This window comes from Stegodyphus dumicola, chromosome X2 (assembly GCF_044657685.1).
Source record: "Stegodyphus dumicola isolate Sdum_Otavi_A_Nest chromosome X2, ASM4465768v1".
NCBI classification, from domain to species: Eukaryota; Metazoa; Arthropoda; class Arachnida; order Araneae; family Eresidae; genus Stegodyphus; species Stegodyphus dumicola.
Window position 1 is genome coordinate 101660200 of NC_140781.1, and position 26356 is coordinate 101686555.

At 32.6% G+C, this 26356-nt stretch overlaps 1 protein-coding gene across 3 annotated transcripts in view; it reads right to left on the minus strand.

Annotated features, from left to right (window-relative positions):
* Window positions 1-26356, minus strand: part of LOC118182495 (oxidative stress-induced growth inhibitor 1-like) — a 71443-nt gene that overhangs the window by 29141 nt on the left and 15946 nt on the right. For 2 of the 3 annotated variants that reach the window (XM_085809941.1, XM_035351845.2), the window contains exon 2: window positions 3689-3790. In XM_085809941.1, the coding sequence (XP_085666067.1) occupies window positions 3689-3725 (37 nt within the window). In that variant the 5' untranslated portion in view covers window positions 3726-3790. Of the gene's footprint in view, window positions 1-3688; window positions 3791-10850; window positions 11092-26356 lie in introns of those variants that run through there. The other variant, XM_035351846.2, reaches the window with a different exon arrangement.

The window sequence follows — 26356 nt, forward strand, 5'->3', positions numbered from 1 at the left end:
AAATCATCCTATGTCTGAAACAGAGCTCAAAGGCTTTGCTTTATAAGTTAACTGGCTGTGACATGACTGATGACACCTTTTCACAGATTACCTACCTTATATACAGTCAAAAGTCTTTAATCCGGACTCGTCGGGACTTCCAGATTATCGGTTTTTCCGGATTATAGATCATCAATTTAAATCTGGCAAGATGGCATGCAGAAATTATAAAATTAAAAATATGAAACCGTAATTTATGAAATAAAGAGCAATTATGATCTAAACGGTATCAAATTTACAAAGAAAAAGCTTAATATTTATTTGTTTCCCTTATTAAACATTTCTTTCAACACGCGCATGCGTAAAGCATACATTACGGATAGTCGAAATTAGAAAATTGCAACCAGAAAACTATTTGATGTGTATTCGTGATATTTATAATGATGAGGAAGTTGATTTAAATCATATCAAAGACAGAGTACATCAAGATGAAATACTACATTTAGTAAGGAATTATAAGCCGAATAAAATAAAAACATCTGCCCTGAAGATAACGATACTGCTGACGGATCAACTTCCAGTTCATTGCGCGCTGCGACGTTCTTCTGTGGAAAACTTTCTAAGGAAAACTATATGCTAATATATACCTTACACATGGAGAAAATCCTGAAAACGCCCATGCAGCCAGCCTGTTTACCTGCAATCGAACCCAGTTTGGAACTGCCAGCATTCAGTAACATTACTGCTTGGCCGCTGGTGGGCTTACAATTTAGGGCAGGGACTAAGTTATGTATGGTGTATTGGAGACGTATATGATGAATCTTTTAATAAATTGCCAATTTTCAATCTGTTTGCTTTCTTTAATTGCTTCAGTGCTTGCATTTAACTGAAGGATAAGAAAATAAAGGAAAGATAAAAATGTTTCATTGGATCAAAAGGAGAAAATTTAAACAATTTTGTTTTCACTGTTCTTCCAAAAATTCTCCAAAAGATGAGAAATTTACCACAAATTTCCTAGAAAACGCATCCGTTATGTGTTAATACCATGAAAAAAGTGGTTATTTAATCACATTTTTCTGAAAATTGTAGGTATATAAATCTGGCATTTAAACCTTACGAGGTGCAAGGTCTAAAATCTGAAAGAAAAATTATCCCTATGGAATTTGTAAGAGCATAAAGCCAGAGGATTTCTGAAATACATTATTCAGAAAACAGAAACGTAAACTGAATTTTCAAGAGAAAACAGATATACATTTAAATATTCTGAAAAAATTTCATGGGAAAAAAACTCTTATCGTGAATAAATACAAAAGAAGACAAATGAAATTAATTTTTTAATAATTACAGTAGCATTTTAAGATTTCCTAAAAAGTGTTTTGGAAACTGTGTTTTATAGCATTTATTATCTTGTTTATTTTCTCAGAATTAAAATAGAAAGTAATACCACTTTAAAATATGGCAGGATAAAATAAAAATATTTTCTTTTAATGTTATTTCTTAAATATAATTTTTTGTATTATCATTATTTTTATGATATTTATCAATGTTGTTATGTTTGTAAGAAAAATATTCAAAATTTCACCAATTTCCAAATAAAATTGTTTGTATACAAATTGATCTTGAAATCGACAAAATGCTGGTAAGACCCAAATTTAGCACCACATAATTTCAGAAGAATTCAAACGTTAACCCATCAAATACATATTTGTCAATATATTCCTCCTATATTTCCTCATTCCCATATTTGTCACTATATATAAAAAATATTCCTCCAACATGTTAATTCACACTTTTGCAAAAAAAAAGAAAAAAAACCCGAATGATGAGTAAAATTAGGGACCTTTATCTGGTTTTGGCTGAAATTAAGGAACCAAAAATTGTCTTCATAAAGCCTAAGGACTTTTAAATGCTTTAAGGACCATAAAGCTTCATATTTATAAAACTAAAAATTTTTAATCAATTTTTGGCAAGAAAATAAAAACTATTTACTAAATTAAGAAAACAGTAAATTTTAGATCAGTTCGTATGTTTGGTAGGCATGCTTTGCACACCTCCTTAAGGCCATCCTTAAGAATAATAGGCCCCAGGCTTCTGCAATGCTTCGAGAGTCTTACCTACACTAACTTTCTGTCAAAAATAACAATAAATTTGCCAAAATATAGGCATCTGTACTTGCTATTCTCCAGGAAGTACATGTGGATCTAATACTTCATATTCAATGTTTACAATATGCGATAAAGTTTACTACTTTTTGGCTCGGTAACACTTTAGCATTAAGTACTAAAAGTACATATGCATCTAATAATAATATAGCTTTCAAAAATTCATCAAAAGATCACAAATATCAAATTAAACATAAAATTAGACTTTTGTAATAGAAGGGGTGTTTAACAACAATACTGGCAAAGATAACATAAAGCACAAATGCATTTATTTGAAATAAGGGATACTTTACAAACTCAGCATAAAAGAATACTAGGAACTGTTTGATTACATAGAACATCCAAAGAAGAAAACATCCAAATATTCAACACTTTTAATTCGTCTAAATAATGAATTTACACATGAATGCTATGAAATAATTAAAGTTAAATATGAAAGTGAAATATGTCAACAGATGCCAGAAAATTGCAAAATTTAAAGATTTTAAATCCTAACTTTTGTTTTTGAAATCCACACAGAAAAAACATCAACTACCTTTATACTAAATAAATATTTAAATATTTCATTTAAAGTATTTTATATTTATGTTAAGTATTTTATATTTATGACCATTCATATTAATTTTTCCCACATTATATATTAAACACTTACACAATTTATGAATACCTTAAGAAGTTTATCAGCATACATTTTGAAATGTTAAGTGAAACTTCTATAAACGTTGATACAAATTTATATATTACCAAAGTGCTACACTCCACATCCTGTATTCAATCAGCTTTCAGACGTACTACTAGCATAGTGTTAGGTAAGCTGGCTGTCATAGCCTTTTGCCTAAGTTTAATCTTGGCAAAGGCATAAATATTTTTGAGTCTATAGCGTCTTCGCATAGGAAATTTAAAGGCTAATCTTTGGAATATGCTAACAGGTAGTTTGGCGACATTTTGGTAAGGTGATAAAGGTTACTAGCTAGGACTTTAGCAGTGTACATAGATAAAGTCAAGAGTGTGTGCAATGCCATTCTTGTGCAATTCTGGGATTTTTTTTAAGTGAAAATAGGTCGACGTGTACATGGATACCGTGTATGTGCAATTCTTAAAAACGCAGCAAGCAGTTTGCGATTCTGCACTTTCTCCCAATTTCGCACCTAATCTTCGTCATGATTAAGCACTTTTGTTCCATAAAAGTTCTAGCATAACCGTAATTCGGCTAGCAGATTGTTGAAAAAAAATGTTAAGTAAAAAAAAAAAAAAAAACATGCCTTTACTTCGTGAAAACAAAATAGTGTCCAAACAAAAATGCGCAGGTTGCTGTAGCACGCTTGGTCGCCAAATTTTCGCCAAGTTACCATAATCCAAAGATTAACCAATTTAAAATATTGTTGAGCCAAAAGCCTCTCAAAAGGTTGGTAAAAAAGAAATGTGTCATAATATCTAAAAACACATTTATCAAATTTTGTGTAAGCAACAAACTTTTGCAAATATACACAATTAAGAGAAACTATTATTGCTATAAAAATAAAATTTAAAAAAAAAGTTTTACTTACCAATAACAACAACATCTTTAAGAACATTATTTTCCATATGTAATTAAACTACACTAAACTTCAGAAAACAAAGCAATTTATTCAGCACAAGTACTAAGTCACCTAGAAAAGCAAGAAAAAATTATGAATGGATTTACACAATAAAAATACATTAGCTTATAGCATGATGAAATAATAAATTATCCAATAACTTAAAAATTAATATATCTTCCATTTTCTTTTTAAAGTGAAACAAAATAACTTAAATATTTAACAAATTACATTAAAACCAAAAACTATTAAAAATGAACTTAAATATATAAATAAAGCTAGACTAGTTTAAGAAACTTTATTATGGAATGCATCTCTGTAAAATGGAGAAAATTCATAAAATCACTTCTAGTAAGTTTCGTAATAATATCGCACACATATTGGAACAAGGACAAAATTCCTTTCCACTCATTTAAGATTAATTTTAAGTACAACTCTTTATGACCTTTCAGAACCAAACGCATTCCAGTAAAAAAAGCAAATATGTGAAGTTTTCTTTCATGTAGATATCAAATATGAAAAACAATTTTTGACAGGTTAAAGCAAAAGTTTATTCTTAAATTTAAAAACTAAGATACTACAAATCAAAAATATTTTAACTTTAAAAAACAGAAAATTTACTAAAAATATTAAATGTAATTCATAAATTAATAGGGACTAAATATAACATTTTTTAAAATTTAATTATAAGTTTCATGTTTTTGTTATTGTTGCTGATCCTAAGTGGTTAGCCATTAAAGCTAGACCAGATCCACGAGTCCAAGAACCATCATTAAATCCAAAACAAAGGTAGGTCTTTTCAATAGGTCATCCTTTACAAGCCCCAAACAGGTGAGATGTTCAGGAGTTTAAATGATCAGTATTACATTTCCTACAGATGGATAGATCTAATTTCCCTAGACAAATTTAAGATATTTTAGGTGTCTACTTGGGAGCCTTGCAAAAGTAGTCTGCTGAACACGACTACCCCTAATTTTGTTTTTAATTTTCTTGGAACAAAAAACATTCTAACAAAAAGATAAATATGAAGCATTTTTGATACATTTTTGTTAACCGGGACAACTCAGTTACCATACATAAATATTAATACAAAATCTAACTAGATAATATAACTATATACAAGGTTTCATGGAAAAAAATTAACTTGCAATAACAGCATGTATCATATAATATATATAATGTTTAATGTGCACAATGACAAAGGTGTGTGCAAAATTATCTGCAGTGCAAAATTATCTGCAGTACATACTAAACATCCCAGAGCTATCCATAACACGATATGAACAGGCTACCACATTTGGCGACTGGTGTCTTGTTAACAGAAAAGTACTATATTTTTTCAGTCAAGTGGCAAATATGGAAAGAATTTTTGGTAATGATGAAGTGTGAGACCTACTGCTTGTAGTTTGTTATTTATTTCTTAGAGAATGGAATTATTTGCTATGCTGAAAAAAATTGCCCGTGCTTGGTTTTTTACCGATTTATATCCACATTCTTGGTTCTTCAGTTTATCAGCCAATTTATTGTTGTTTGCATCTTTTTATAGCTATAAATTTGTATTTCATTTTTTAACAATACTTGCTCATTACAATGCTTCATTTTTCACTCCTTTATTATTTACACAGCAGGAAGGAATGTCTAACATTTAATTTTATTAGTCCAAAGGGGCTTGGTCCCTGAAGAACTATTGTTTCAATTGCGATTTTGCATTGAAAACTTTAAAAGGCTGTATCACTTTTCAAATCGTGGCCACCAAATAATATCGCCTTGTATTATATTTGAAGAAATTAAATAATGAAGAATCTGCATAAATGTGTGTATGTTTCTCGCATTATCATAAAACATTGATACCTAGAGCCATCCATTTTTGAATAACATAATCCTACTGCGAATATGGACATCTGAAAGCTAAAATTTGGAATTTGTTTTATTATCAATTTCATATTTTGTAAAACTTTAATGAATTTTTTATTAACAAACTCAACAATTTAAAAGCGAGCAATGGCCACACTCTATGGGGGAAGGAGAAAAAACTTTTTTATCAACAGCATGCGGAACTGTGTATCAGAAATTTTAAAGATATGCTCATTTTAAAATTATTTTGTCACATTGCTGTTGAACTGAATTTATGGTTTAAGTGCAAGGAACATGATATTTAATAAATAAAGGTAACACACAAAACATTAAAAAAAAACACCCTTTTGGATGTAATTTAAAATCTGAAACCTTTCAGAATTTTATTCGGATTATTTTTATTTATTTCTGTTTCCAAATTTCTCAATCTCCCATATTACATAAGCTGTACACTAAGAAACAAGAATGGTAATGGTTGTATAAATATCATACACTGTCCTCCCATCTTGATAGGACAATGCATAAGGAACAGTTTCCTATATCATAAGCAATTTTTATCTTTTATTTATTTGTTTCATTTCTGCATCTGAAAATTAATCCAATTTACTGCATTTTGGAAATTTATTATGATAATGAACTGCATTTATAGCTTCCAGGATATTAAAATCTGAAAAATATTACTTATTCTAATTTTTACACTTTTTTTTCAAGTTTATATATATACAGTAGAGTCTTGTAAACTTGACTTAACGTGAACTGAATAGACATACTATTTTTTGGAGGGAGGGGGGGGGAATCCAACATGGGACATATTTTTGAAATTACTTAAAAGTCTTAACAGTTTATTGAAAGATTAAACTATTTATTCAGTTGTAATTTTCACTAGACATGACTTTTTCAGAAATGGTTTGTTTTAATTACATCATAAAATTCACAAGAAGAAAGTTCTGAATTAATTTTAACATTCAGCAGATGTTTAACAGTAGATACTGAAAGTCTAACCCTTTCTGCAAGCCAGATGTTCCCCATAATTGAAGAAACTCTCAATTGGAGCAGATGTCCCAGGCTATGACATCACAAACTCAACCATTTTAGAAATATTGCAACATAAAATAACAATCTTTTGAAACACCTTAAAAATTGCTTTCTACTTCTGTTCAACAGTATCTGGCAATTTTTCAGAACCACAACCTACCCTTTGGTTCTGAATTACTTGGCACAACAATGTACGTTCATCAAATAGGTCATGAATGTTTACAGAATCATTCATAATTTTATTAACAATGTGTGCACTCTTTTCTAAATCTGATCAGGCAATTTCAGTTCATACATGTATCCACTGAAACTTACTAACTTTAACAAAGACGGTTCTCCACTGCTTTTGGATACTAGAATTATAAAAATTGTCCATGCTTGAGAAGAATTTGTGGTCCTGAATATCATCATTTTCTTTTAAAGTGCATGGTAATTCTTTGCCAGATGATGGTATAAATTTGAAAATTTTTCTTTCTTGTAGTTAAAAAATCAATTTGACATCTGAAATGCTTCTGCCGTTCAGTTTCAGAACTACATTATTAAATCATACAAAAAATTTCAGAAACAGTTCACTTTCTAGAATTTAAAAAAAAAATTGAAATAACTTTGGGCATACAAGATAAGAAGTATGATTTTAGACACTCAAAAATAGAAAGAATTTTTTCTACTGCAGGTAACAAACTAAGGAACCTTGTACTGCTATGAGATAATACATTTTGTAAACTGTTTCCACAAATTCACAGAGGTCTAAGTTTTGTTACTCTTACTGTATATAGGTGAAGATATTTGTAAACTTTTATAACAAAAACTTACGTCTAGGGGCAGAGAATCACATGCTGTTTACACTGAATTCTGTACAATGTAGGCTGGACAACTAATTCCTAAAATAGATCTATCTAAATCACTTTGAACTTTTATTGAACAATCTAAATCACTTTGAACTTTTATTGAACACATTTTCATTTCCTTTTCTGTTCACACTACCAAAATTACTCTTAGCATTATCAGCAGTATAGCACACCAATATTTCTTCAAGTTTGTATTTTTTCACATACTGCAAAAGATACCAAGTCACAATTGCAGCAGTTTCACCTGACTCTTCATTGAAATTTAAAAGTTTATCTTAAATTCCCTTCTCAAGACTGAAATATCTTGTAACAATCAGAGCAAGTTTTACTTCACTTCTGTTTGAGCTATCCATCTTTACTGTTACATAATTAACGTTTTCCAAAGAACTTAACATATTACCAAATATAAATGATGAAATAATGTCAACAATAACTGCCTCAGTTTTGTATCTAGCAGACAAAAAAAAAAAAAAAAAAAAAAAAAAAAAACAATGTAACTTTTAACCAGTTTAGAAGCACAGTGTGACATTTTAAAACTGAATTTGTGCCTAGCTGTGTGGTAAAAAAATTTAACTTCTTTAGCAGCACACTATATAACACTATTACTAACTATTACTGTTATTCCCATCTCTAGCTTTAAAAAAAATCGCTAATGTTTGCTGAAGCAGTAGCATTAATGTTTAGCTGTTTTCACATAGTCTTCGATATTATACTATCATTTATGTGCAAGAGAGAATTCTCCAGCTCATAATATGCAATAAACACATTCATTGTTACTGCCATTACACAATTTCAAAATTAAACAGAGATAAAATAATCAAAAAAGATGTAGACGAGTTATTTCACACCTGAAAACAACATCAACACCTTGCCCCTATTGTGTTGCCAAATGATTTGGTAAAATGTTGCTGGGAGATGGGTGCCATCTTTTGTCAAAACTAATGTCAGCAGTTGCTCCAAGGCCAGCTGAGATTTACACAGCCGTAAGAGAATGTTTAAAAATGTTAAACTGAATATATGTCTAAAATTTTAAAAAATCCTCACGAGTAACAAAATTCTTAAATTACGGACAGCACCAAAAAACCAGGTCTATCCGGGCTAATCCTAGACTTAAAGTAAGCATAGGACTGAGTTACCAAAAGTGTCAAGTTTTATGGAAAGAGGAATTAGTTAATCACAACTCCTGATACTTTGTTCAAACACACACTTTCACCTTTGTTAGTCTCTTATCTTTGTTACTCTTTTAGTTTGTTAGTTATCTTTGTTAGTCAAAGACCATGTTGATTTGTTTCCTTTTCTTTTTGTTTGAGATTTTCAGTCACAGAGAAGATAACACTTACAAGCCTGGTTATAAACTGAAAAATTCTACCTAAAATGAACTGAAAGTTTTATTTATAACAGGGTACAGCCATAAACCTTCAGGGAAAATTGTTATGGCTAGCAACAGAAAAAAACATTTGTAGTAATCAACAGTGGATATCTGACTTTCTTTGGCTATTTTGTTACTGAGATTAGCAATGCAATAGTCTGGAATTTTTACAAAAAGAATAAAATCTATCACCAAATTCATTACACTTCTAAGAAAAAGTGTCACAAAGAGAAAGAAACAAAAAATCCTAAATTAGAATCCATACCAAATTTTTGAACGTAACATGAAAACATGTATAAATATACATTGTAATTAAAATTTACATACACTGTTTGCTCCGTACAGGCGATGTCAGAAATGAATACAGTCCAGCTATTCACAAATCACCACATTATTTCAAAAATGATGTTTTGCTTGACAACAAATTTTAGTGAATAAAAGAAAAAGATCGTCAAGTTATATGGAATGTTGAATAATTGAAAGTGAAGTCTACAGGACTCTACTGTGTATATATATCAAATAACACATGATTGGTTTATTTACCTAATTATGACAAAGCATTCAAGGGCTATCTGCTTAAGGGAAAGGATGTCTTCATGGAGGACTTTCTAAAGGAAAATGGCTCGTATCTGTGTTACACATGAGGAAAACTGAAAAAATATCCATGTAGTCAGTTTGTACACCTGGAATTGAACCCGAGTCAAGCTACCAGTATTCGGCAACTTCACCACTCAGTCCCACCAGCGACTGAGTGGAAGTGTGCACGCAGTAGGTTCCGAATAAGCTCGGCGAACTACAAAAGGAGCTGCATATGGGGCTAGCACTGCACCACCTATTCCGGTAATTCCTTTCCTGGAACGAATCATTGCCAGCTAAACATTAATAGGCTGACGAAACACACAAACCTTGAAAACAGCTCATCTCAAAATACTGACAGTGCCAACCAATCGCCATACATTTAACACCAATGAACACTTGTAGTCAGACTCATTCAAACACTAACAAAGAGGCTGGCTGGTTGGTTGTTTTCATGTCTCCCTCAGAAAGTCCATCACTAAGGCAACACTCCACTTGCACAGATAGTTTTGTGTTTTACCATATTTCAATAATCTAACCTCAAAGTGAATAAAAAATATAAAAGTTAACCTTTCTTTAAGTCTCATGTGCATTTTTATTTATAATTATCAATCTAATTAATCATTTTTAAGCTGTGTCAATTCTGACTATTTTTATAACTATTCCAGTCATTTATTTTTAGTGATGTATTATTTTTTACCAAATTCTTATAACCACTACTACTTGATTGCAGATACTCTGTTTCTCCACAACCTAACTTTACAATGGATAAAACAAAAAAGAAAATCGTTAGCCTCATATCCAATGTTAAGTGACATATAAACATTTTAATAAACAAGTGCAAATATTAAACTTGTAATAGCTTTTTCCATATCTAAAATGCCATCAGATATTTTTCAGGAAATGATTCTGTCAACTCAAAGATTCTTTTTCTATTTAGAATTCAAACAAAGAGTTCACATCATTACATATTTTAATTTTTCCACTTTCTCCTTGCTATAGCCCACTCATATATTACCAAATGGAGGAAGAACATAGGTATAGCTGGCATAATACCCGTAGGAATACACAGTACACTCTTTTAAACAGCTAGACCAACTAAAGTTGTTACATATGCAAATTAAATATTTTCTAAAATATATATTCTATTAAACTGTGAAACATTTTGCTGTCTGGTAAAAAAAATTAATATATTAGCTTAACTGAAGTCTGAAATTTCACACCAAGCTTTCTTTATGTGAAACACTTGTAACATTTAAATTCGAAAATCAATACGTTAAATATATTACCAAAAGATATTAAAATGAAAATTTTTGACAATTTGAGACACTAGTAACATTTAAATTCGGAAATCAATACATTAAATATATTATCGAAAGATATTATAACGAATTTTTACTCGTTGAGATAAGTTTCAAGCTGCCTACAAAATGGAGATTAAAATGCTTACACTTATTCCTTGACAGTGATGAGGGTGTTTATGTTACATCATCATGGAACTAATATTATGAATAATCTGAAATAATCTAAAATTTCCTAATAAAACATAGGGAAGTGAATCATGACATTTAAATAATATTGGGTAAATGAGAGGGTTAAAACATAAGGGAACGAAACAACAACGTTTTAACAAAACAATTCACTACCCATATTACGTAAACTATATACAATTATTCAGAACACGAACGGCAATCAACACGCCGGCGATGCCATGCCGAAAAGTGAAATAGCACGACAGTCAATCCGAAACTAGTGCACAGAGAGCTGGACGACGTTCTATTTTTACGAAAATTTGACAGGATATTTCGAAATTTAAGAAATTGTTTACATAAATATATCTATAACTCTTTTGAATGATCTACTGTAACCTTAAGCCTGCATTACTTTCTTTGTATCTCATTGTACAGTTCAGTATTCCTTCAATGGCAAGGCTTCTCATTGGATGAAAAATAAATAAAATCTGTAAGCTTTCAAATTTTAGATTACGCCCAAAGGGGAGTTTTTTAACGTTTTGTGTGCTGTCTTTATTTATTAAATATCATGTTCTTCGCACTTAAACCATAAAATTCAATTCAATAGCAATACGGCAAAATAATTTTTAAATGAGCATAACTTTAGAATTTCCGATACGTAATCTCACGCACTGAAGATAATTTTTTTTTTTTTTTTTTTTGTACAGTATTGTCATTGTTCGCTTTGAAGCCGTCAAATAACATTGAACTGCGGTGCTTAACCACCAGGGCGCCATAGCCCTACACCTCGAGTCTGTTAATCAAAAATTCGTTAAAGTGTTATAAAATTTGAAATAGATAATAAAATAAATTTCAAATTCTAAATTAGGGATTCCAGATGCCCATATTCAGTGGAAGATTACGAAATTCAAAATTTGTTATTCAGTGGAAGATTACATTATTCAAAATTTGTTATTCAGTGGAAGATTACGTTATTCAAAATTTGATGGCTGTAGGTACCGTAGATCGGATTTTGTTTGCTTAATTTTAAACGCTTTGAAAGCTAAAGTACATTGAGTTTTAGCTGTAACAAAATAATTTACTAAAGTCCTTGGTCCGGGAATTGGATACATAATGTCATTATTCTCGAACAGACTTTAAAGAGGAGTGTCAATTCAAGATAGCACATAAAATGAAGCAAGCTGTCGCTCGCAGAACAACGAAATTTGAGAAAGATTAAATCATTCATGAATTCAAAATAGATAACAAATTATCTCAACCTATCTATAAATAAAATTTCAGAGATGACTGCAAAAACTGACTTCATATCAGAACTATCCTCAAACCTAGTGCAACCTGGCGCTCACTGAAGGCAACTGGTGTGGCTGAGCCGGAAGGCAGAATTTAAGACCTATAAAATTTTGGAGCTTTGGGTGGCAGAGTTTAGGAGTAACAGATATTGTATCTGGCGGGAAAAACTTTACCTTTATCTGGATATCGTAATTTGATATCGACAATACGGCAAAGTAATCGAAGCTTAAGAGGTTATCAGATCAAAAGGTACGAACCATCGTAACAACCAGACCGGTTGAAATCTGATGCCGCTAACATAACATCAACTAGGTAGTGAAACATCTAGGAACTCGATTGTAGTGCCCAGCATGTTTGTGCTATTAAGTAGGCGCCCGCACATGACAGAGGAGAAGTAGGCAGTTGTGTGTTCCGTTAAATAGATGCGGCAGTGCGTGTGAGGACATCACGGCATTCACATTGAAAAATTTGATGACCGAGATGTAGCTCGGTGTTATAAGATATCTGACTACGGGATGTGTTAAACTGGCCGGTATTCATCGCCGGATGGTGGCCGTATACGGGGAGGACTGTATGTCCAACAAGTCAGTGAGAAAAATGAAGTGCCCGTTTTTCGTGAAAGCCAGAAGTGTTTAAGTGATGACACGATACCATGCCAGGTAAACTCAGTAATCACAGCCGAACTCATCGACAAGGTGAACGATCTGGTTAGAAGTGATCGGAATGCCACAATGCGAATGTTGGTAGTGATTGAGGGGCCAACGTTGGAACAGTGCAGACAATTGTGCACGAGAGGTTGGGTTACCGGAACTTGTGCGCGCAGTGGGTTCTGAATAAGCTCAGCGAACCGCAAAAGTATGGGGTTAGCATTGCACCACCACCTGTTCCGGTATCATGGAGATCCCGCTTTCCTGGAATGCATCATTGCTAGTGACGAGACCTAGTGCCATCACTTCGAGCCAAAGACAAAGAGAGACACCATGCGATGGAAGTATGCGTTGTCATCCGCCTAAAAAGCTCAAAGTTGTGGCCTCAACAATCAAGGTGATGCTCACCGTCTTTTTTGACGTCCGAGGTTTGATATTTATCGCATTCCTAGAGCACGGAAAAAACATTATCAGAGACATGTACTGTGAGACACTACGTAGATTACGCAAGGTCCATCAAGAGCAAATCGTCCGGACTGTTCACTGAAGGAGTCATTCTGCCCCACGATAACGCACATCCACAAGTCTCCAAGGTCACATAAAATATGATGGCCGATTTCAAGTGGGAGCAGCTTGATCATCCCCCCGGACATGTAGACTTGCGATTTCCATATAGAGGGTGGTCCTGTAAAAACACATCTCGAAGGGAAGCACTTGAATTTGGACAACGAACTGATGGACGCAGTGGAAGTCTGGATCCTCTTTCAGCCACAGGAATTCTGGGAACCGGGAACCCTTCAGCTCGTGAAACAGTGGGATTGTTGTGCTGAGGCCTTTGATGATTACTTGCTAATAAAGACTTTAATTATACCCACAGTTTTTAATTTTTCCATTGACGGGCACTTACACGTTTTAGGCTTGGCCACTGCTAAGGCCAGAAGTAGTGGCCACTTTATTGCTTATAAGGAGTAACTGGCCCACCTACCACGCTAATTAGCCTAGTAGGTGGGCCAGTTACTCCTTATGAAGGGACGGGCACTTGCAGCCATGCCTTCTCCAGTATTAAAATCAGGGCCCTTCGGAACCCCAGTAGGCTCACCTAACCATTATACCGTCTGGATGCGAATCCAGCGTAAGAGCTGGCTGAATGGAAGTTTTCGTGGTTTCCTCATGTATAACGTGTTAATATGAACCAGTTTCCCTTAGAAAGTTTTCCACGAAGTCATCCCTCACTTGCGCGTAGTGCCTTAGAGCGGAGCACGTAAATTATAAAAAAAATAAGTTGTCTTGTCCATATTACATGGAACAATGGTTGCCAAAGCCAACTTCAAAGAGAGGTTGGACTTCTATTTCCCACCCCTGATTTTGAGGAAGAGCATCCTGGGGGGGGGAGCCGAGGGTCTCCCACTCCTCTTCCCTTCCACCAGTCCCCATGAGAGGACTTTCGGCTCGCCGCATATTTAGAGTGCTGCCATGCCGCACCGACACTATGCACTTATAAACATCAATGTCTTCTCCGGAATTCGAACCCGGGCCTTTTGGTACCGTAGTAGGCCCCCTAACCACTATATCGTCTGGTCGACCTAAAAAAACAAGTAACTTATAAAAATCACAAACATAGACAAAATTTAAATACCTTTCAGCTGTATATATGCACTCATTACTCATCCATAATGCCTATTTCGGAATTTTCTCCAGTAGCTCTGAAAGGGGTACCTGCCAAAATACCTCGACATACTGTGGTGTTTTATATGAATAAAGGAACATAAAAATTATGGGTGGGATAAATCCTATTTTTTCTCGAAATCGATCATTAAAGATTCCCGAATTCTTCATGTAAATATAATAATAAGAAAACATTTATTCAATATTAACAGTTTTTGATGCATATAAAATCTGGAACATGCATTTTATGCAAAACTAATTTACAGAACCATTTTTAAAAAGACACCTGTATTTATTGGAAGATGCGAATCTAGTTTGGTAAATAAAGTACATAATTAATAGTCTTAAATAAGTCCATTTTCTCCACATAAACCGATAAAAATATCCAAGTATCAGTTCGTATTTTTTCAAAATTTCCTAGGAAACTCTTTAAATCAAAGAAAATATAGAGGGTGGAGGATTATTTCAAAAGTTAAAGTTAGCAAGCATCAAACTCGGAACTCTGCATTCTCTCTGGAAAAAGAATCAGAAAATTATGTTTAAGATTTTATAAAAATATAGCACTCAAGGCTGTTATGAAGCATTAATTTTGGTTATCCAGGTACTGCAGAAATAATAACTACAACTTTCTTTCTCCAAAGAAGATCCTACTGGACATCAAAAAAGTAGTCTTCTTAAAGCTTTTAATTAAACTGTTTTTCGATTTTTTTTTCCTTTTCCCGATAGCATTTGAAAAATTCGAATGTCGATTAAAGCGAAAAAAATTATTCGAATCTTTCTTTAAGGTTCGACAGATTCAGAGATTCGAATGTTCCCTTCTTTATAAGTATGGAAATAAAATTATCCGAAATCAAAATGTTAAATTAAATCAATATTGTTATTTAATTCCCAAGTTTATTCTGTTACGTAATAAAAGTTTTCTTAATGTCCAGAAAAAGGATTTAGAGCAGCGATTCTCAACCTTTTAAATAATGTGTACCATATAAACAAAAATTGAAAACCTTTAGTACCACCAGTACAAAGTACTATTACCACCACCACTCTTGAACAAAACTCAGATCGCAGAAATTTACGAGTGTTAGACAAAAACTCAATCAGGATGTTGGGGTAGTTAAGTTTTGAATTTAATAGTTAAAAATACTTTGCTTCTTTGCGTACCCCCTATTTTTCTCTTGCTTACCACCGGTTGAGAACCCCTGATTTAGAGTTTGTAGATACATTAGGTGTTTTTTTAAAGAGATGAAAAATGAGCAATGCCCTCGCCGAGACTCGAACCACGGACCCCTCGAATACGCGCCGAGTGTGCCGACCACTACGCTAAGGCATGCTAAGAAGGTGGGAGAAATACCTTATAAGTTTATTGGTATATACGCTAATTAGAATTATGAATGCAAGTTAACATTTTGTACACACCTACTTGGATTTCAACTATGATTACGTGAATATCCTTATCTACTCTTGAGAAAAGAATATTTTCAAAAGTTTATGATGAGCCTAGTTTTCTTTATAAATTATTAACTTTATTAGGAACTGTTTAAGAACTGTAAAACACATGGAAGTTATCAAAAGCGCTCTAAGAAAACACTTCTGAAGGAATATGCACAGTTTAGTTTGTGTTATATCATGTGTAATATGTAATGTAAAGGAAAGGAAGCATTGGATGTGGTCAGACTCTGTGAGAAGGGTTTAGGTTTTTCATCGTTGCAAGTGACGTGAAAAAATGCACTGTCCTCGCTGGGCTTAGCACTCCGGACCTTCCGATGGCTAGCCGACGTGCCTTTCAGTTCCATTGCGAAGGCATGCAGAAAGGAATGAGAAAATAACTCACAACAATGTTACTGGAATGAATACAACAGTATTCTTGAACATACTATGAATGGTAGCAAAACTAGGTTTAGAATGTCGTGGATATACTCTGTTGCTGTTAATATAATACGAAGGATCATTATGGGTACCTATTTGCAGTCAGAAATATAGTCTTTCAGAATGCAAAGAGATTCCTTGCTATGATCGACTTATGTCCAGACATGTAAAAGAGGACCACTAGCCTATATGGATAAGTACATTGCTGAGGACTATTCGACTATCCACACACAATCTAGTTTTATTTGAGCCAGGTACTTGCAAACAGAGACGGAGATACCTGCTGGTCATTAATAGACTGCAGAGTGCCTCCTGGAGTTCAGTAGCCTTCCCCCAAGTCATTTTGTAGCGTTTGGGATGGAAAGATCCGTATCAGTAAATGGTTTAGATGGCCAGATAAAGTGATGTGATGTATATGTAATTTTCATAAAAGCTGTGTCACGCTCTACTTCCCTTTCGATAATTTATTCATCATCAGACTGCCATTTTACTCGTATATGCAGGGCGACAATTCAAATCTAGCAATCGACGATTTTCAGAAAAAATAATGCAATGCCGCCATCTCGCTATAATCGAATTACGGGAAATCTAACGTCAAGGTATTTTTATAGCCCTTAGAGTTTTGCTTCTTCAGTTCGCTGTCACAATTCTCCTTGTTTCTCCTCATACGCCTTCTTAGCTGTATATGTTCCATGCGCTGCGAGAAGCCAGTACTGGGATTTGGCTTCCAATTTTTAATCATATGCATAGTCTGTCCTAAAGTGTTTGCATGTGGAATTTCACCGTGATTGATCCAATATTCTCGGAGTATTCCCAATTCGGTTTTTAGGGGTATTTTTTCTTTCTTTTTTGGTTGTTGTTGTTGAAGAAGCCTATATAAATGGTTAGCAGCATAGTTAAATAATAATTACTATTTTTATCAGTTGTTGAAAGAACTTACTGTATCTAGGTACACAAAACCATTATTTGATTCAAAATTCCTTATTACTTGAGAAATCCTTAATTCCTTAATTTTAAATTCCTACTTTAATCAGAGTTAAATCTTAATTGTAAACATTTTGCTCCTAATTTATCGATTTAATAGGTAAACTTGCCTACTTTGAGAACATTTCATCTCATATTTGTACATATACATACATATCTCATGTTTGTACATATATAAAGAATTTGCCACGAATAATATGAAAATACTATTTAAGAGTAAGAAAATACATATTGCTTTGTAAAACGTTCGTTATATAAAATTGGAAAAGAAGTCAAAATTAAGAAAAGGGTTAGGAGAATAATTTTAAAAATTGTTTTGGCGATATTACGTTTTGAATGCATTAGTGGGCGACTAGGTGAAAAAGCTGAACACTAGTAGTTCGACTTGAGCTCGAATCCAGGCGAGAGAGCTGGCTGTATAGTTGTCTCATATTTCTCACACGTATAAGATGAATACGAGCCAATTTCTCTTAAAAAGTCATCAAGAAGGCATCCATCCTTTCAGGCAAATAATTCTCGAGTATTTTACCATAGTCAATTAAATAAATAAAAAAAAAAAATATGCTTCTTTTCGTTTGAATATATCGCCTGCTGTTATCGCAACATATTGGTCATTTCTGAGTTTATTTCTCTATCCAGGGTGTTCTATGTTAAACGCAACCTACTGATAACTTTCCATAAAATATCAGAAAAAATCCATAAAAATCTTTCCAATCTCCATAAAAATCTTTTACTACCTGTTGTGACTAGCATGGATTTTAGTTATATCTTAGATTTATGGCGTTTTATAAATAAGTCATGATGTAATCTGGGCAACTACGCAAATAGTCAAAGCATACGAACTTTAGGGTTCAGAAAGTTTTCAAATGCAACAAGAAGCGCTATTGAATCTACAGAATGCTTGGCTCACAGCAAATGCAGAGCGCTATCACAGCTTGCAGAAATCTTTAAAGAAAAATATTGCAATAACCAACTCCTAATTTTTGCGCAATTTTAGAGCATCAAGCAAATTCTCTCATAAAATAGCCAGAAATACTACGTATATTGTCGTATTTTCCTATTCATGTTTATTAAATGACATTTTCTCTTCAAATATGTATAATTTCAAAGTATGTGAGCATGCGTTGTATTTTATAAAGGATAACCTGTATATAATCTCTACTCATTTTTTATTTTACAGTGACTGAAATTTATGGAAGATCGTTTTCAGAATTAGAAGGGAATGTTTTCTTCCTCCTTCGATCATCCTGCTAAAATTTAAGATTCTAACTTAAATTTAAAATAATTGACAAAAGTTGTTAAAACGGTTAATGTCATTAAAAAAAACCCCGTTAAAATATACAAATTTGAATAAGATATTGTATGCGCAAAAAAGTGTCGATGTGATTCGCGTTTTTGAAAGCCTTCCATTATACCACTTGCGAAGGTACCAGTCAAGCAAGGAGAAGGGGCACCCAGACCCAGCTATATAAAAAACCATATATAGTTAGACGCTCTCCCCCCCCCCAACCATTGGAGGCGATTCGAGGAGGCTAACCGTACTGGTGAATCCATGGAGCTAAGAAGTAAGTTATTCTTACTTCCAATTGGGGACAGAAAATCGCAGTCTGGGTAAACAAAACGCTTAGTCAGTGACACAATCGTCAACAAAGAGAATACAAATCAAGGGTCTGTCCCCCAGTGTTGACCAGGAGCCCAAATTGTGAAAGCAAAAAATAGATTAAATTAAAATCACCGTTATGAAATAGAAAAATAGAAATAAACATTAATTACTATCTTTTCTTGTTAGTTATAAATGTACAAATACTGAAAGTTAAAATAACAGTGGACAATTTATTTGACAGGACAACTTAAAAGTTTTGAAAGCAAGGATAAACATTGAACTATCATTATTATCTATACATATATTTTCCAAAAGTGTTTTAATTAAACAGTAAATCCAAGAACCAAAATCTCATATTTCACATTAGAATTTCCAGAGCGTTTTCAAATACGAGAAGTGAAAAAGAAGAACGAATTGAACTTTTTATTTTGCGTATATTTAATTTTCTTTATAAAATTAGAGATCTATAAGTAATAACTAGGACTCTGTAATGAGTGTTTTAATAACAGTATCTATATTCATAGTTTATGAGTAGACATATAAATTACATTTAAGTAGTCTACAGTTTTATTTGCATGATAAGTTAAACAGTTACAGTTCATTTGCATGATTAGCTAACCTTTATCTCAGTGCGAAATGGATGGGGACTCGTCATTTCGATTTATTTACATTCGAAACAACTGCACGTGTTTTGCAAGTTGCCGTAGGATCTAAAACGAGTTGCGAGTTGTGATCACTAATTTGCGTTTACGTAACGAAAGGCTGACCGGCTAAGCGAGATGAAGGACATTTTTGAATCGACGGCAAGAGCTACTAGGTCATGAAAAATCGATATTAATAGTCGAAATAGATTCAACTGGATACTATGCTGGAAAATAACGCTATAAGGTCGTTCACTCCTGCTTAGCTTTGAAGAGAATGCTTCTAAAGAACATTAAATATATAACTCAAGGAAGATCAAGTTGAACTGCCAATATATGAAATGAAATGCCCTTTAACTGAATTTTCAGATGCTGATTTTTAAAAGAATTAGAACACATCAGTATACTTCTAATACTTACATTTTAGCATTTACAATACAGGCGTAGAAGCCAGTAGAATAAACAAGAAACTTAAAAAACAATATTAAGTATGTACCTGATTAGACCGCAAACCGTTATGCAGGTATAGCTGTACGAATTCAAATTATCTACTCTGTGTCAAGAGAAGGTGGTGCAAATTAACAAGTACGATGAAGAATTCTAAAAGTATCGTCAGGATTTAAAAAATTATTAGTTTTATTCCTCATTTTTGACATACGGAACCGAAATGATTAATAACTTTATGATTTAGTATTATTAATTTTTTATACTTCTGCTACACAGTTTTTCGATTATGATTAGAGCTGTAGCTCTTTTATCAATGAAGGTTGCGTAAAAATGAATGCATGCAAAAGCATAACCGACTGAAGGATTAAGTTTCCTGTTGGCAAGCAACATATTTTAGTAACACAGACAGATTCTACCTTTTTAAAAAAAATTCCCTCTTCGCTTCAAGCGCTTAAAGCTGGTTAATAATATTTATAGTTTACAATACATAAATTCTAGTAAGGTATAATTAAAAAAATTAAAATTAAAAAGAAGATTAACGACTCAATTAAACCTGCAGATTAATTACAGCAATGATGAGGAGGAGAGCAGAAACCATCGTTACGTAACTGAGGATGTAAATAGTGTACTGCATAAAACTGAGTAGTATCTTATCAAAAGCCCACGATATGTTGGGAAGATTAGTAATGTCAAATAAAGTGGATATTCTTGTTTTAAATAAATGATACATAAAAGAAGCAGCAAAAAATGGAGGAAACAAAACAAAGTTGGGATTAAAAGAAACCTACAGCTTTCCATTTCTTTGAATTATCATACTAAACAAAAATAAACAAACACAAAATCAATTTGAATTAAAAGAAATTTATCAACACCTTTTTTTCTCCTTTATCAGCGATTTTAAGGATTTTGAAACACATTTAAATCAACTAAAAATTCAAATTAGTTTCCGAATAACGAGAATTCATTATATCTTTTGCATTCTATATGATGTGAAAATGTTATTAAAGCGTGGGTAAGCTTATATAGATCGTAATACACTTAATTAGGTGCATTAATTATAATGGTAGACTATAATTAAATGTATAAGACCTGCATTCCCAAATACTTCAAGGAAAATATACACGGCTGTAAAAATACGCGCAACTTAATGAGCTTCTTATTCTAACCCGTGTCAGAACAAACACTGGAAAAGTGCATTCCAATTTCGTAACTCCAGCTGTTTATGTAAGTGAAGGATATTTTAACGGATATTTTCACTTCCCCCTTTACGCTATCTGAGTTTTGACGGTTTCCAATTTTAGGCTTTGCAAGTGGGAAAGCATAATATTTCTCATTTCTTAGAAACAGACAGTAGCTGAACCATCAGAAATAAAAATAAGGCGGAAGCTGTTTCAAAGGGAATTCTGGCAATGAATTAAAAGTTTCTGATTACAGATATCGAATTAAACACAATAAAAATTAATATTCGATGGATATAGGAATCCCTTGAAGTTTATTTTAAATATGTACTTCGTTTCGCATCCTTTCGCCTCCCCCCCCCGAAAAAAAAAAAAAAAAAAAAAAGAACGAATTATATTTTCCTCTCGTACACAAAAAGGAAAGGAATCCTGTTTCATGACTTTGAGCCTTCTGAAATGTATGGTAATATGACGCAATGTTGCAACTGGAAGAATTTAAATGATCTAATATTAGAAAAGGCGAAGGAAAAAAAAAAAGTGTGTATGGCGTGGACATACCCAAGAAAGGTTGCCATAATACTGAACATCGGAGATAAATAACATTAGCCTTATTTGGCTTTCTCTTGATCTTCTAGTGGTTTTTAATTCAGAAGATACTTCATTCTGGAATTACAGCCAATACAATTGAAGCTGTTTTCTGCTAGGTACCACATTTTTTCCCCCAGTTCCCAGAACGGCGGTTTCCAAATTAGAATAAGAGGAACTAGTATTGCAATGCGAGGAATAGTCTTAGTTTCAAGTATTCAAGTTTCAAATCGTAAATAGATTTAATTGTGAAAAAGGGTCGTATAAAAATGAATCATTTATAAATTTTAATGAACATTTTATGAAATTTTTTTAATGCTTTTTAACAAGACCAGTAACTTATACAGAGTTTTCTCTGTATTGCACTTATTAAATTTTGCAAAATTTAATTTTTAATATATAATAAAATTGATGTTTAATGAATATAATTTAATTTTTAAAGTTTACTAAGTTTAATAAAAATAGTAAACATAATTTATCGTAAATATTACAACAATTTTAATTAATCAGTTAGTAATATATTATAGGCCATAAAGCTGCACTAACTATATTATTTATATATTGTAGAACATTAATCTTAGTTGAATGTAAAATAACTGTTATTTATTAATTGCTATTAATTTACTAATGTAATTTATCTTATATTAGAAAAGACGAAGAGAAAAAAATGCGTGTGGCGTGGATGCAGTCAGCTGACCAATGTTTAGTAACATTTAATAATATTTTTACCCGAAACATTGTGTATAGTGAAGCTTTTGATTAACATCACGAGCTGATTTATTTTGGTAACTTGACTGCTCATTGTTGAGCAAAATTTCAGTTAAGTTGTAAAATAAAACAAATAATTTATCCACCTTTGTTTAATATTTATTTAATGTTATTTATTTATTACATAATTTCGTTTAATCGCATAACCAAGTCTCAAAAATGAATATACAACTTTATATTTGGATTTATTTTTTTACTTGTTAATTCTTCTCTTCTCATTCCCATGCAATTCATACTGTAGCGAGTTGCATTTGCTTATTCGATTCGTTAGAGAACGGGGCTTACTAGTTATTAGATAGTGCGGGCATAAATTTTTAAATAATATATTTCAAAGAAAACATTTTACTATTTTACGTATTTTTATATAGCTTATGCATTTATATTCTCCTAGAGTCAAACCATTTTTGATATTTAAACAGAGCTTAAATTTACCTGAAAGATGATAGAACCCGGGTCTGGTACAATTCAGTTTTGACAAAAATCGCGGTTCCAGCCAGAATCCTAAATCATATTAAGCTGTGGCACTCCTTTGTCATCAAACTGAAGTGCAGTATCAACAAAACATTTGATTATTCAAGTAAATTTATGTTAACGACTACCCATTAAAGACATGCAGACTGATGATAGCTATTGAATGTTTGCAGATTTATACATCTGAAATTTTCGTAGTGAGAGGGATCATCAGATTACAGCGCCATTTATTTATTGTGATCATAATGAGATGGGCGCAATTTTATCATTGAATTCATTCAATTATGTGTCACAGCTATGGGGGGAAAATAAGTGATTAAATGCTATATGAAAAACATTTTATAATATTTATAATCATACCTTTAAGATTATATAGGATTATATATTATTATTGTATAAGATTTTATATGATAATTTTATATAATGATTTTATAAGACCTGCTTGCAAAATATTTTCGCACTACCAATGCAAAAGCAGGGAAATACGTTGCTGACCATTAAAATTGCTATATCTTGAAGTAAAGCAATTAGCAGAATCATAGTTGTTTCACAAATATACTATTATAACACAAGAATGAAATGATCAAAATTTCAAGTAATCATTAGGTAAAAAACATGTAGAAATTAGTACTCGGAGCGTGCATCCGCCTCTAGTATCATGATTTTTATATGCCTTGGTAAAGACAAATTAGGTTAGGTTATTTGAGTACGGTAATGTAAGAGAGTTATCTGCCTAAGAAGAGGGATGTCGTCGCGGATGACTTTCCGTTGATAACTTGTTTGTATTCACTTCACACACGGGAAAAATACAAAACACAACAACAATACAGTGAACTCGTTCGCCTAGGTTTGAACACAAAGCTGATCGAAATTCCAGTATTCAACGGTCATAACCCCGCGGCTACTGGTAGAGCTGGCATAAACAGACGTTTGATGATAGTTGGGGGTATTACCGTCCATGAAACTTCAGTTCTATGCCAGAGTTTATTTGATATACTAGGTAACAAGTGTTGCACGCGAGTCTCTCTGTAACAATCAACCACGCGTTTGTAGTTGGTGAGAAATCTGAAGAACCCACAGGTCGGGGATGAAATCGAACATTCTATTTACTGAAGAAATGCAGGACACACGGGCGACAAGTGTCAGTTCGACTCAAGCTTGAATCCCGCTGCACTGGATGAATGCTTTCGTAGTTTACGTAAGAAGGCACATGGTCTTTGTGTCCAACGCACATAGTCCTTGTGTGCTTTGCCATCTCAAGTAAATAAGCATAAATTTACAGTTTGTAACTTGTGCGAAGATAAATTACAGAAATTAGTATTTTTTATATTTATATTTCACAGTTTTAGTATTTGACTTTTAATGCATGTTTCTGAAAAAAAAAATTACTTTGTGGTAAATTTTAACATTTGTGCATATGAAGGAAAATATTTTTCAGGAAATGCATGTGCCCTGCAGTAGGGGAAGATTATGGTCTTAAATAAATAGAAACCAGCTGCCTAAACTGTTAATTTCTTTTATTCTTTTGCAACTTTTTGATATTCTTTTTATTTTAAGTTCATTTAATTTTAAAGATGTACTTAATTATTTATTCATGCTTCATTTATTAATCAACTTATGATTAATTTAATTTAATTTATTAATTTTTGCATTTTATTTTGTTCTAACTTCTCATTTTTTTTGCCTTATTTACTTATCTATTTTTATTCTTCTTTCGTCCTCGGTTTTCAAGAATTTTAGAGAGAAAGTTAGTGCAATGAACTAACTTAACTAATAAATAGCTAGTGTAATGAACTGATTTGATTTCAGATTAACAATAATAGCTTATCGTGCGGACTTATAGATCCTTACTGAAATCAATATGCATTTCGAGACAAAACATTCGTTAGTTCAAATTTTAGCTTCCCTTTATTGAAAAGGATTTAAACCATCCATTTTACAATTCAGACCCTAGAATTCAAGAAGTTATATTTAAACATCTGTAACTTAACATGGTTGCTATGACCACGTGAAGAGAAATAAAAACACAACAATCGAAAGGTTAAATTGATTAATAAAAGAAAACAATTGCCTCTCTATTTCATATTTGAAGGTTCACATTATTTGATGTTAAACTTTCTCGACTTTAGTTAGAAAGTCGAGAAAGTTTAACATCAAATAATAGTTTTAGGCCTTTTATTCAAAATTTCCTTTTTGTTTTCATTCTTGCCCAACAACGAATCGTAGGCCTATCGGCGTTTTCTCAATCCTTCAAGAACAAGATTTTATTGAATTTCAGCTGAAAGATGTAAATCGTTTGCAAACTAAAACTTAACATTTAAAGCTGTTCTTTAAAGTTCAGCCGTAAATTTAATTTCAGCCCCTAATGCTCGAATTCGTAATCAAATATAGAGGTATGCATGGATATAGTCAATAGATACCTGGCATATATATATGCGGAAGTGAAAATTGTCTATAGCCAAAAAAGTAAGGGAAACGTAACCCACTATTCTTGTGGTCGTAGCCGTAATAGTTCTACTGTACAAAACAAATTAAATTTCCAACCAAAAATTATTGCAAAGTGTTATGCCATTCTTCGTTTTGACCTGTCGTGCCAAACATGTTACAAAACACAGTGTTTAATTGGGGAAGCGAACAATGAATGCTTATTTTCTCATTGCAAGTCAACTTAAAAAAATATTGTTCATATATAGTTTTTCAGCTGGATTAACTTTTTTTGCCATTTTATTATCTTAATCAGTGTCATCTAAGATCAGATTACGGAATAAAATAGTTTACCAAAAAACCAGCTTAGTATGTAATTTAAAGAAGTAAAAACAAATGATTTGTCATGTGTCTCTGATAATTTATTTCTCACAAGCTCACTATGTAAAATCATTAGGTTATTCTGAAGCACGAAGCGCCGGGACTTGAAACCTGGACCTCTCTAATAAGCGACGAGTATACTTCCAATTACACCACGAAGAAATGCAGAAAGGAGGGAGAAAATATCTTATATACTTCCTCTTTTAAAGGGCGACTAGTATTAGCGGACCCAGTCTTCCAATCCTGGTGGTGACAAATTATCGTCCACCACTTTTTAGTTCGGGGGGCCACATGTACAGTCATTAGGTTATTTTGTAGCAGGAGACGTGAAAAATGTGCAGTGCCCTTGTCGGGACTCGAATACGAATCGAGTATGCTTCCAAATATGCGAAGAAGGCATGTGGAAAGGAGGGTGAAAACACCTTACAACTCTATCGCTAAATTTTCAAACTGTTATTAAGAACTTTTGAAATCTAGAACTATACCCTTCTGTATTGTTTACATTCAAAGCAAAAACAATCTAATCTTTTCCTATAT